Raw genomic sequence first — 13,911 nt, forward strand, 5'->3', positions numbered from 1 at the left:
CAAGTGACAACAGTGTGAAAACCATCTGGGCTCCTCCTGCTTCCCCCTACCATCCCCAATGTTAGTACTAATGCCCCCCCAATGAGCCAGCTGTTTCCACACGGGAGTTTAGGTTAACTGACTTTCTGGACTTCAGTTTGGTTTGCCCCGCCATGTGGGGTTTTGGTGACTGAAGAAAAAACAGAGAAAAAGGATTCCTTTTGAATTAAAGACCAACAATCAAATGCAACAAGCAATAGTTTATTTATATTTTTAAAAAAAGAAAAGAAAAAAAACAACAGAAAAGAAAAACCAACATCTTTTTACTACATTGTATAGATTAAGTAAAAATACCTGTATTCATATATATGTATATACATAATGCATATATATATATATATATATACACACATATACACACATGTAATGTAACATTAAAATTACACGCTTCTCAGGACAGAAGAATTAGGACATGTTCCCTCACTTCAACTTAAAACTCCATCACTACTTAAAACCACTGCAGGAAATCTTGCTTCCTCGCCTTTGTTGGACTTCACAGACAGGAAGTCATCGAACCAGGATCTACATGTGAAAACCATCTGCTCCACGCAAATGACAGCAGACTGCCACTGAGCAGGAGTCAGGGGTCTGCTGAGTCCTCCCGCAGACCTTCCTTTCCTGCAGCTGTGTCACCTTCTACCTGAGATGAGCGGGAATGATCAGCGGACACTCTGCGGATTCCGCGTGGACGTGCAACGTTGACGTTTACACAAGAGCAGCAAGGACGTGTCTTACCATGAAAACAACACTGTGTGTGAAATCACTCTAGAAGAGGATTCCTTCCTCCCCTTTCCGTGTGAAATGAAACACAAAAATTTCTGGAAAAACCACAACTCAGGGGGGGAGCACCTCAGGCGGTGATCAGCAGACAGCAGGGGACAGAGAGGGAGCGTTCCCTGGATGGTCTCAGACACAGCCTCTTCTGCAAAGGCCTCACATGTTGTCTGTTTGTCAGTCAGACAGTGGGATTCCACACATGGGAGTCTGTCCTACAAGTATCAAAGGGATAAGACGAGGACATGGTCTGACAAGGAAAAGACTATAAGAAACACATTTGGGATACATGTGCTTTTTTTTTAGGACAATTCATACGGTAGTTAAAAAAATTTCATTGAAAAGTTAGGAATTCCAGTAAAATTATCAGTAAGAAGCAAGGTGCTGGCGGATGAGAGATGATCTAGGACACAGGGAGGAGGGATACTGGCTTCTCAATTGGCCAAAGGACAGGCTGTGGTCTGCTCTGTAACTACAAAGACCATTCACACACAGTGGAATGTGTGGGAGGAGGGAGGTAGTGGCAGAGAAACTGGTGAAGCAGGAGGGAGGGCGGGGACCTTCAGGATGTGGGCACAGGGAGGGATGCCGGAATTTCTGCCGGGACTATGGGCTGCATCCCCCTGCTCTGCAGTCCGAAGACACCCTGCCCAAGCCAAAGGCTGCCCTCACCGGGACACGACGGAGCTGATGGAATTATAAGATGTGCCACTGTTACAGCTGGAGTCATAGGCCTCCTGGCCATTGCCATCGAGGTTGATTTTGAACACTGAGGACGCCTTCAGTAGAAAGTCTGCTGCGTCCCGACGCCCCAGCTCCCGCAGTTTGGACATGAGGACGCCGACCGTGCTCTCGGGGTAGGAGGCCCATTCCCGGAGCAGAGCGTGGACCGGGCTTGGGAGGAACTCCTTGGAAGCCCCGTTATTGGTGTTGTACTTTGCCACAAGGTCAGGGAGACCCAAGTTCATGGCCAGAAGGCACCAGTCCTTCCCCATGGGGTCGGGAGGGTCCAGCAGACGACACAGTTTCCTCCGGGTCAGGAGGTTCAGATCTGATGCATGGATGTCCATCCCTAGGCTGGCCTGTGAGTACACGTCGTGACACCCAAAGCACATGATGCTGCTGAAGCTTTCCTTGTACCCACCCATGGTATTAGTCAGCGAGGTCTCCTTCAAGGTCTGCGCCCGGAAGAAGTCCCGTGGCTGGTAGATCATGACAGGCTCATGGTGCTCCCTCAGCTGCTGGGGGCTCAGGTAATGCTTCACTGTCAGCAACCCTGGGAGAGTGGTGGCCATGACGTTCTCCATGGTGCTGCACACGGAGTCCAGGAGGAGGCAGCACTTTATCTTTTCCGTCTCCAGCCCTCGCACCTGCACCTCAATGCCCTGGCCGTGGTTGACCAGGAGCACCAGCAGCTCAGCCCCGCGATTGCTAATCTTGCAGCCATTCACCCAAAGGCGGATGTCCGCATCTCCCTCGGTGCTCTGCTGGTGGATCCACCGACAGAGGTTCACCTGGACCTTGTGAAAGATGCCACATGGGAAGGGGGTGAGGTGCTCCACGGGGACGATACGCACGCCCCCGTAGACCCTCCCTTCATCCTCCTCATCTGTCCAGGAGCGGTGGAGGTTGTCAGTCTTGATGAGGGCAGGGATGTCCACCATGGTCCCGCTGCTCAGGTCCCGGGCACAAATGTCCATGGCATCTAGGATCTGCAGCAGCTCCTCCACATCGCTGTCAGGCACCAGGCGCTGAACGTCCTCCACAGTGTAGCGGCCCCGGTAATGGTGCAGGGCCCGTGGGGTCTCCACGGACAGCAGCTTCCCCAGGACATTGGTGCAGAGCCAGCGGGGGTCCAGGAGTAACACGTCCTGGACCGTTTCACTCTGCATGATGTTGATCTGCCAGAAGGGACAACAGGAGGTCACACACGGGAACACAGAGGGCCAGAGGCACCAGCTGTTCAGAGCACTGAAGGAGGCAAGCAATGATAAAATCTGTGCACATGTTGCAAAAAACGACCCAGGGCATTCATGGATCTCAGAAATCACTGAGCCAAAACGCCAGCTTGAGAAGGTCATAAGAGAGATTCTGAAAGGACTACCTTCGACTTTTTAAAAAAAGGTCAAGGTAATAAATTCAAAGACAAAAAAGAGAGAGAGATGGCAGGTAAATGCAAGGAGTAAATTTTGACGGGGCTCTACATCCCGAAATACACGAATAAAAGAGAAATTATTGGGACAAGTGGCAAACACTGGAGAGCGAACTATACATTCAATAACAAGGTCACATCTATGTGCTTCTGGGATGTGATCATTGTATGGTTATCCTCAGCACTCCATCTTGTTCACGTCCACTCGCTGACGCCCTCGGCTATGTGTTCCTGGGGCTCTTGGAGACTGATATACATACCTTAGACGTGCCCGCCACCGCCAGGAGGGTGAGAAGCTGGCTTTGCCCCGCCCCAACCCCGGTAGATTTGTTAAAGATAACAAAGTCTCTCCCTTTCCTGACACACAGGTGGAGCCAGGAGATCTAATTTGATGTTAGAGGTCAGTAAGTTGCACACGGACTCTTTGATCTCACCGCACTGCCCTTCTGTGCAACCCTCGCTCTATCACATCTGTAGACTAAGGTCCAGACTTTGTGGAGAATAGCAGCACAGCAGGATCATTGCCTGCCATATCTCCCCAGTTAGGAAGTTACCCCAATTAAAACTGTGTAAACTATAAGGAGTCACCTGCTCTGTTTTTCTGGTCTCAATGTGGGGGATACTTGACTGTCCATCCTCCACCCTGTAACAGTGGGAAAACACCCCGCTGCTTAGGAGATCCAGGCTAAACTACTGAGGGGTGAAATGTCAGGATATTTGCAAAATAAATAAGTAAATAAATAGAAGAGAAAGAGACAAAGCCCATGGAGCAAAATGTAAACAACTGGTTAATTTAAGTGTGAAGTAGATGAAGATTCTTTGAGCTACTCCTGCAACTTCCCTAAAGGCTTGAGATTTTTCAAAGAGAGATTCAAACTGTTACATGAGTCCACGATATAAAATTTTAACACGCATAAGAGAAAAGGTCTGGAAAGCACCCTGGAGAGGGCAGAGAGGAAGGAGACTATAGTAGATGGCCAGAGGAGACTTGGAGCTTACCTGACCCCTTTATTTCTTTAGAAAGCAAAAGTCTGAAAGAAAGAAATATGACAAAAAGTAGAGACAGCTTTGGTCTCTTTGCAACACTCACCCTCCTCTCCTCCCTCCCTGCTCAGGGCCAGGTCTACACACAGTGCTGACCCAAGGGACACTCTGTTCTCACACGGAGTCTGAGGCTCTTCACTGTTTGTACCAAGAGTACTTTCTGGTCCACACTCCGGTGACAGCTTTGAAACACCCTCTGCATATGATTCTGTTCAAACCGGTCCCTAGGTTGACAGTTCCTAGAGGGTAGAGCATCTATTTCTTGATAAGGCATTTGGTGGGGACATCATCTGCAGTTCAACCCTGGGCACTGCTGTCCCCTCAGGATCACGGGAGACAGGCTGAGACACTGGCCACACTGGAGGAGGTTAAGGGGACAGATGACCAAGGGCAGTGAGGGATCCGGGAGCAGAAACAGGCATCATGAGGATAAGTGGTGAGATGTGCATAGGACTCGGGCCTTCCTCACTAGCGGGCAGTAATAGCACTGGGGGAGAGGCTGGTGGCCAAGCAGAGGGGGCCACCTGACCGATATCTCCCTTCCTTACTCCTACCATCAAGTCTTCACTTCATCACTCACTGAAGTCTCAAGGGCGGGGAAATCTACCAGGCAGAGAGAGAAGGAGACACAGAATCCGAAGCGGGCTGCAGGCTCAGAGCTGTCAACACGGATCCCCACTTGGGGCTTGAACTCACAAACCGTGATCTCGACCTGGGCCAAAGTCAGACGCTAAACCGACAGAGCCACCCAGGCGCCCCAAATTCAATGACTTTAAAGTACTGCTGGAGAGGTCTATAGATTACTGGTAGTTTCAGTGAAGTTCAGAGGCTCATGCTGTCACTGCATGACACTCTAGTTCAGTTGTAATTTCAGTTGTAATTTCAAGTCTCTATGATTTACACGCACTGGCCTCAAGTCAGAGATGGGACTGAGATTGCACAGGAAAGAAGCTCCTGGGGTCTAAAAATCTCAGAACTGCTTCTGGGCTTTCACGTTCAGAACTGCCTTTCATGGCCCGGACTAGCCTAAACTGTCCCCGGATGTCACAGGACAGAGGGATACAAAGGCCAGCTCCCCTCTCCCGGGATGCAAACAGAACAGCGATCTGGATGCCACATGAGTGGGAGCAAAGATTCCCATTTCTGGGAAAGGCTGTCATTTCTGGGGACACTGCTTGCTGGGCCTTAGTGTCTCTGGACAGGCTCTTGTCAATGCCTTTTTTGGACCATCTGTGAACCCAGGAGTCTGTGTGGAGCAGATAACAGCCCAGGCCAGAGGCTGCAGGAATCACAGCTAAGCAACAGACGCCCCCGGAGGAGAGGAGAGGCCCAGATGCCCAGTGTGGTAGAAACTGTGCTCCCTGACACAAGCTGGAAAACAAACGCATCAGAAGAAAACCAAACACCAGCTCTTAGGGTGCATGGGAGAGCAGAGAACCGCAGTTCAGAAGATCACCGAAGCCTCTGTGATCGCCACATGTCTGGATATATTATGGGTCATCGGGCAGTCTCCACTCTGCCTCTCCCGGCTCAAACCACCTTCACAGTGGGGACAGAAACCAATCTCCCGAGCCCCTCCCGGACCCCTGCCTGGTCTCCGGACCCCTGCCTAGTCTCCAGCCCCCTACCTCGCCAGCACTGTGGAGCTGCTGGGCTATGCGCCTGAGATCCCCCTCTCTGGCCAGGGGGTTCAGCTGGTCTTGCACATCGTACACGAACTGCTGCAGTGACATCAGTTGGTTGGGCCCGTTGAGCTTCCTCCAGGAAGGCAGCGTGGAGATGATCTTCTCACACAGGTGGGTCATCGGAGGGCAGACCTAGGACATGCAGCACAAGACAGGTCAATTTGCAGCTGAGGGGACTCCTTTGGAGATGGTAGAAAGCTTGGCGCTCTTTCCTGCACTATTGCAAAAATACTTCGGATGAGTTAGTGCTTTTTGGTTGGGTACCGGGCGGTTCTTTTGTTAAAGTGTTGCCTCTAAGCAAAATCCATTTGCAAGGGTAAAATGGTATGGATGCTTTCATTTCTTCTTCCTTTTTTTTTTAACATTTGTTTATTTTTGAGAGACAGACACAGTGTGCATGGGGGAGGGGCAGAGAGAGAGCAAGACACAGAATCCAAAGCAGGCTGCAGGCTCAGAGCTATCAGCACAGAGCCCGACGCGGGGCTCGAACTCATGAACTGGGAGATCACTACCTGAGCCGAAGTCGGACGCTTAACCTACTGAGCCACCCGAGCACCCCATGGATGCTTTCATTTCTATTGCTAATGATTAAACAGGTGGCAAGGCTTCACAATAATGCTCTTGGACTCAATCACAGTGTTCCCCAACTCCGAAAGTTGTGCGCCCCCTCCCCCCTCCTCGGGAGTGACTGTTTCAGCCAGATGATGGTTAATTTTATGAGCAAAGGAAGAGGAAAAGAGATGAACTGTCATCAGCAATACTGTAGTGGGTTTTTACCAGTATATTAAGTATTTGTGGGATTGCTGTGGAAATACTATTTCAAATTAGACTAATTCTTGGTAATTGGCTTGAAACAGCTTTCTTTTTTCGTAATTTGTTAAAATTCTTATTTGAGTATAGTTGACATGCAAGGTTACATGCGTTTCAGGCATGCAACACAGTGATTGGACAAGTCCGTAGGCTATGCTGGGCTCACCACAAGTGTAGCTATGGCACCTCCCACTATTACAATGCCATTGACTAGATTCCCTATGCTGTGCCTTTTATCCCTGTGACCTATTCATTTCACAACTGGAAGGCTGTATCTCCCACCCGCCTTCACCCATTTTGCCCATCCCCTCACCCCCCTTGAAATAGGTTTTTAATCTTTTAATTTGATGAAATAAATCATCTATGTGACAGGCCCATATAATCCGCACACCATCCTAATTAAAAACAAAAACAAAAACAAAACCAACCGCTGCTCTCCATCATTAACCAGGCAGTCTCTTCTCGAATCCCACCTTTATGTCAGCTAAATTCCACTCCCTGTTTCTAAAACAAAGTTCCCAAGGATAAAGGCAGTCTGTGGTGGGTTCTGCCTGCTTGGCCCAGGAATTGAGGGTTGGGGTTGGGAAGCAGACAATCTCACCACACCTCAGCTCAAAACTTCAGGGAACCCCTACAGCCTATCATAGAGGCCCTAACGCCACCACCACCAGGTGGGGAGGTGCTGGTCCTTCACAGACCTCTGTCTCAGATCACTGGCCACTACTCTCTGCGACTGGCTTCCTCTGAGCTCCCCCAGACTACTCCCCACTCACCCTCTATGCCATAGTGGGGCCCCCATCAGAAGGCAGGGGCCAGGCAGGCTTCAGGAGAGCCCAGAGTTTTCTTGAAGATTCCAAAAGCACGTCTGGAACTGGAGCCTGGTGCTGTGAATGGGGGCACTTCCCAGCAGAGAAGGAGTAAGCTGTAACTGGAGGGGCCACGCCCCACCCAGGGAAGGATGGACACAGCCTCCTCATCTACACGCAGGCTGGGGCAGCAGGAACTTTCCAGGGAACATTTTGCCCTTGGAGGTGTTTATCCTTTCTCATCAGTTGGGGAGAATTTTTGAATATTATAGATTAGAAACTTACGTGTCAGAGGCACTGAGAGTCATTTTTCCAGCCGATTTCTCCTTTTAACTTTGTTTATGGAGTTTATTTGCCGGAAAAGAAATTTTAGCTTTTGTAATGTCAAATAGGTATATTTTCTGCGAAAACTTCTAGGGTCCTCGATATTGCCGAAAGGGTTTTCCAAAGCACAATCAAGTTATTTTAAATACACATTCAAGATACTGCTGTTTTTTGTTTTTTTTTTCTTTTTTACATTTATATGTTTGAATCCACCCACAATCTATTCTGGGATTTGTAGTGAAAAGAATTCAATCTCACTTCATTCTAGACTAATAGCCAGTCGTGTCAGATCACTGATGAAATAAACATCTTCCCCAAACTGAAATAACACCTTTGTTTTCTATTAAATTTCTGTAGATGTTGTGCTTTACTTCTGTATTCACTAATTTATTCCATCTATTGGTTTCTTGATTTTGGATTTATTAGTTACACAGCCTTTACAATATGCCTTATTTATCCTTCCGCTGAAATTTTAAGACAAAACACCCAATTTCCTCATTCCCATGAGTTGCTGGCCGGTACCGGACTAAGTTTAGATAACTTGCGAAAACGAAACGTTGAGTAAGATCTTGCCCTCCACGAGCATATTTCAGTTCGTTTGAGTATCTATTACTTTATGTCCTTCAACAAATCTTGCTGGTGACGGTTCTTCTATTGTTCTGCATTTTCTAAGCATTTCACAGTAACTCACTTCTGGGCAGTTTTTATGATTTGTAAAAGGCAATGTCACTTATAAACTAACCATTAACACCGTCAGAATCCCATATGCTCTAAGGTGGGGCCCTCGCTCCTAACTTCCCTCATCTCCCAGCCACATCCTTGCTTCTCACTTTTCATTCCTTGCTGTAGACCAGTGGGACACAAACACAGCCATGCATCCGCCTTGTGCTGGGTCCCCTGAGAACCAAATCTAACCAAGAGGAGCACGAAGAGGCCAGCTCCGGGGTGACTGGATGGTCTGGGCAAAGGTGGAGCTACCGGCTCTCCAGCACACTCACCGAGACAATCTGGCTCCGAATGTCTTGCAGGTGACTTCGCAGTACCTTCATGTCCTTAGAGCCCGATGCGCCGGCATCCAGAACAAACAGCTTGTTTGAAATGTGAAGATCGTTCCCAAACCTAAGGGAAGGGCAGTGGCCTCATCAGGGTGATGCGGTCTCACCAGGTGTCACCATGGACACCAGGCTCCTGTATAGTGGACCTGAAGCCAGAATGTCCTGGTGACTTTGCAGAGGCTGCCCCCTCCCCACTGTCCACTGGCTGGTCATATTATGGTGGTGTGAGGCCTGGGACCCCTGAGCTCCTAGTCCTGTGGATGGGGGGGGTGGCTCAGGTTGCACAAATTGGCAGGGACACAGTATGGGAAGACTTCAGGTCCCCTGATGCAGCACAGGTGAGGCCCATGCTCTCACCTCGGATGCTGGGAGGACGGAGGCCACTACAGAGGGACGGGTAAGAGCAGAGGGTAGGCAAGAAGGCCACTCCCTCAATGGAAAATACTAGCATGAGCCTTCTTTTTCGTATCAGGAGGACAACAGGGAAGTGTCTGCATTAGATAAACCAATAGTTTGTGTTACTGGAGGATTATACAGAGATGCAGCTTCAACGTTTTTTGGCCAAACACGAAGTAAACCCACACGTTTCTACACCGTGACCCATGCACATTCATACTGCTCAGTGAAACAAAAGTTTTCCATAAATGCTTGCCGGGAAAGGCACTCTGGTATTTTCCCCTCCTGTCCATCCCACTTTCATGACCAGGTCAGGACCCCCAGGTGACTGTCACGAGGCCCTGGTGAGTGGCAACTTAGACTTTGAGAAGTACTGCTCGGTGGTAAGATGACAGTCATCAGAGGAACTGAGAGCCAACCCAACAAAAAGAACCGCGCATCTGTGTCAGGCATGGTGACAACAGTTGAAGCCACTGCATTATTCGACTAACACTTGCTAAGGGCTGAACTTAAACATTCTCACCCAGAATTCAAACTTCTGCCACGCCTGTGGAAATTTCTTACCATTTTCCAGGGGGTGGGGGACGGATTTATTGCCTACTTTTAGTGACTCAATACATGATCAGTTCTGAAGCCTCAAAAAAACAAAAAACAAAAACCATTCTCACCAAAAAATAAATAAAAGGCAAAGACAGAGAAACATGTGAGGTGACAGATGTGCTAACTAACTAGACGGGCGCGTCCTCTCATAACGTGCATCAGATCGCCGCGACACGCACTTCAAGTATCTTAAAATACGATTTGTCGATTATAATTGCCTCCACAAAGCTGAGGACTGACGCATGCAACTCCTAACAGAAGGTTCCCCGGGCAGTGGTACCGGGAGGTGAGGAAGGAGGTGATAAGTCTGTTGTTTTACATCCCGTGGCTTTTACTTTGGTTGCATTTGTTGTGTTTTCAGCGTTTTGATAAAAAATGAAATCTACGCCACAAAGCCAACCAAGCAAAGGAGGCCTTTGATTCCTTCCTCCGGTGTCCGTGAGCTCTGTGAGATGGCCCCTGTCCCCAGCGGCACCCTCACCTGTTCCTGATCTCCTTCAGCAAGGACGTGTCCTTGTCGTACCCGAACTCGCCTCCAGCCGGCCGAGGCACGTTCATGATGTCGGCGTGGGTGGCCACCAGCACGACGTGGAGCGGGTTCTTCAGCTTGCCACCAAAGGCTGAGGGCAGAGAACAGACGTTTCACAGGCGGGTTGTCCTTCCTGGTTGTCTCCAAGGCGGGTAAGACAGGGCGTGCTGGCCAGCCCGTGTGCAGGGTCACCTCAAGAAGGCCCTGGCCCAGCCAAGAGTGGGTTTCCTGGTCCTCGGGGAGGGCAGCTCAGAAGTGGACCAGCACCAGAACTCAAGACAGCTTCTCAGATGTCCCCCCAAGTGGCCCTGCTTGCCCAGTGAGAGGAAATCTGGCTCTGAGCAAAGGCACCTTTCTAAGACCTAGAAAGCTGTGTGAGTACAGCTACACCCAGAAATGTCCAAAACAGGGACTGTGGCGGTGCACACAGATAGCCTCTGGTGGGGAGAGTGTTTTGGAAAGAAAACACCAGAAAGAATGAGAAAGAGAGGCAGAGTGGATGTACCCTGAGGGGGTTAAGTCCACTTATTTGACTTTTATAGGAAATCAAAAAAAAAAAAATTGATAGCCCAGTTGTGTTTCCACCATGAAAGGCTGCCCAATTCTGTTTTTTTAAAAAAAATTTTAATGTTTATTTATTTTTGACAGGGGGAGGTGGGAGAGGCAGAGAAAGAGGGAGACACAGAATCCTAAGCAGGCTCCAGGCTCTGAGCTGTCAGCACAGAGCCAGATGCAGGGTTCGAACTCACGAACCAGGACATCATGACCTGAGCCAAAGTCAGACTCTCAACTGACTGAGCCACCCAGGCACCCCTCTGTTTTGTACAAAGGAACAAAAGCGTATTCCGCGCTATTTTCTGCTCTAGGAATAAAGTTAAGATAATGCCTTCAGTCAATATGGACCCTTCCGTTCTGGATGGAACCACAGAATGAAGGGGGTTCATTCTGCTTATTAATTACGTATCATTAGGTAGAGAGACACAGAGGCCATCTCTGGGAGGAGTCCACCTCTACCCAACAAAAGTGACCACAGCTCTAAAGTATAGGAAGAAAGCGAGAAACAGCTCTCTAGAAATCCCTCAGACTTGGTCTCTGAGGCAGGAGAATGCAATCATGTAACAATTCCCTGCGGAAACATCCAGAGTGGGAATCTTGTCACAGGAAGCAACGACCAAGGAAGCCTCACTGTTAGCCCTGAGCTGTAGATCCCCCAAGTGGCTGAGTGGCCCACGGGAAGGGCACTCTCCACCAGGACGTGCTGGCTTACCTATGGGTTCTTCAACCGGCACAAGAGACTTCAGGAAATTCAGCCAGAAAATCACTTGGTTCAACTGGATCTCGTAGGGTTCTTCCAGACTGAAAACGATGACGTGGATGGACGTGGGATCATTTGCAGCGAAATAGTCATAACAGCAGAAGTACACTGGATTTCCAGAGAATTCCCACACACTGAAATCACCAACTCCTACAGACAGAATGAAGATTACTATCTGAAACAGCACCAACAAGTGCCAATCACCATTTTGCTTGCACCTTAGTGACCACCAAGGGAAAGAGTGATGTCCGTAGCATCGACCTGTTTATCTTTGCATCTTCGGAGACACATGCATTCCATCTCTCCCCCCAGGGATTCCTCCTCACAGGGAAGGAGTCAGGGCAAGATGCCGCCTTGGGTTCCCCGTCAACAAACTCACACAGAGAACGTACATGATAAGATTCCGTATCCTCACATACGTATAAATTCTTTTTGGAACATGACAGGGTATACGACGTTGAACATAAAAGTCACTACGACATGTAACTTAATTCTGGCTTAGTGATGACCACATTCACCTTCCACAGGTGAGTTAGTGACCTATTCAGGTGGGTCAGGAGCCAGCAGGCTGCCTGCACAGGGGAAAGACACAACAGTTGATTCGCAGTTCCGCACCTGAAGGATGTGGGTGAAAGCGTGAGGAGGTGAGGGTCCGTGAGGTCACCCAGCGTGGGGGGCAGCTGCTCCCACATACCTGAGTGTGGGTGCAGAAGGTTTTTGTAGAAGTGTCTGTGGGTGAGACTCTGACTGCACTTCCTGAGGCACCTGGCACCTTGCAGTGACCATCCAGACACAGGACCGCCCCACCCCTACATGGCCACACCCCAGCAAGACAGTGACCACCCACCCACCAGCCTCTGGGGGGACATGGCAGGACCACTTACGTTGTAGGATTTCAGGCTCTCTTTCCCTAATTCTACCCTCAGTGCTTATTTTGGGCCAGAAATTCTGTAGTCAACAATTTGGAAGATCCGTGGCTCTTCTGGAGCCCCCTCTAGGAGCACACACACTCCTGGGGATAGGACTCTCTAAGTCTGGCAGCTGAGACCTTGGAGTGAGGGGTTCTGGAACATGGTCTTGAGTCCTCTGAGAATGGGGAGCACTCAGAGCCAGACCTGGGGCAGGAGGGAGTTATGGAGGAGCTGGGTGAAGGCTTGTGGGGTGCTGAGGACACACTTCTCCTCTCCCTATGAAGCATGCCAACTCAGCTCCAGGACCTCGGAGAGTACTCAGCTTTTAGGATAGCACAATGCCCATGGACTTCAATGCCACCTCACTGGGGCCAGCAGAACCTCCATGAAGATGCTCCCGATTGCCATTTTCTGAGCGCCTCTCCTGTGCCACTCTACCAGGCACTCGAATGAACATCGGCTCATACACTCTTCACAGATGAGTCTCGAAGTAAATGCTTGATCCCTGCTTTAAACTGCGTCTCAACAGGGCAGAAGCTGGTGTTCAAGTGACATGGGCCCAACTGGGGTTCCTGGGAGCTCGGAAGGTGCAGCACCAAGGATTCAGTGGTTGATGGAGATAGTAAACCTTCCCTGGTAACATTTAAAGCTTCACCCCTTGGAAATGATTGAGAACACTTGAAATTTTGCCTGTGGGAAAAAACTGCCTGTGCCAGTATCATAGCATCAGCCATGAGTGGAGATGTATTCAAGAATCACTCTTCTCATATTTGCATTTGTCAAACTGCTAATGGGATTTTATTTTATAAGTTTTCTCATCCAAGTGGATGTTTGGCTCTGCCTAGAAAATGTATTGATTTACTCAGCAGTCATTTATTAAGCACCTACTGTGTGCCTGGGGCTTTGCTAGGTGCCCAGGACAGCAGGGTGTCTGGTTTCACTAGGGGTATTGACCAGCCACGCTTCACTGGGTCATCGCAAGGTCACTTTGTGCGGCTCTTCCTCTGTCCTTCATGGGGCTGTGACACATGCAGCGGGAGAGGCCCCCTGGCGGGGGGGGGCGGATTTACAGTCCGGGCAAAGGGACTCTGGGCCCGCTCCCCGGTGCAGTGGGCGGGCTACTGTACCATTCAGATAGGCGTTCTGGATGTCGATGGCCTTGGTGGACTGGTCATCGGCCGCGCAGTGCGGGTGCTGGGGCGGGGCCACCACCACCTCTAGGGTCCCCCTGGTGAGACCCGGCTCGAACATCATGCTGCGGCTCCTGACGCTCACGTGCTCGCAGCCCGGGTACAGGTTACTGATGCTCACGGAGCCTGCAGGAGGAGAGGAGGCAGTGAGACCCCGCCCAGGGCGGCGTGTGTGCGTGAGCCCGTCCCACCTCACCATGTCTTGCCCCTTCCCACGACACTCTCTCGTCCCCACCCCCTGCTGGGCTGTGTGGACCCCTCCCGTGTGCTATGCGGCAGCG

The 13,911-nt window shown here is 49.9% G+C and overlaps 1 protein-coding gene across 8 annotated transcripts in view; it reads right to left on the reverse strand.

Moving 5' to 3' along the window:
- Positions 1-224: 224 nt before the first annotated feature.
- DAPK1 (death associated protein kinase 1) overlaps positions 225-13,911 on the reverse strand; it is a 186,814-nt gene continuing 173,127 nt past the window's right edge. For all 8 annotated transcript variants that reach the window (XM_053205185.1, XM_027048169.2, XM_027048168.2 and 5 more), the window contains 6 exons: positions 13,568-13,756; positions 11,482-11,679; positions 10,167-10,305; positions 8,633-8,753; positions 5,638-5,826; positions 225-2,714 (listed from right to left, as the gene is read on the reverse strand). In XM_053205185.1, the coding sequence (XP_053061160.1) occupies positions 1,482-2,714; positions 5,638-5,826; positions 8,633-8,753; positions 10,167-10,305; positions 11,482-11,679; positions 13,568-13,756 (2,069 nt within the window). In that variant the 3' untranslated portion in view covers positions 225-1,481. The remainder of the gene's footprint in view (positions 2,715-5,637; positions 5,827-8,632; positions 8,754-10,166; positions 10,306-11,481; positions 11,680-13,567; positions 13,757-13,911) is intronic.

Source organism: Acinonyx jubatus, chromosome D4 (genome assembly GCF_027475565.1).
Source record: "Acinonyx jubatus isolate Ajub_Pintada_27869175 chromosome D4, VMU_Ajub_asm_v1.0, whole genome shotgun sequence".
NCBI lineage: Eukaryota > Metazoa > Chordata > Mammalia > Carnivora > Felidae > Acinonyx > Acinonyx jubatus.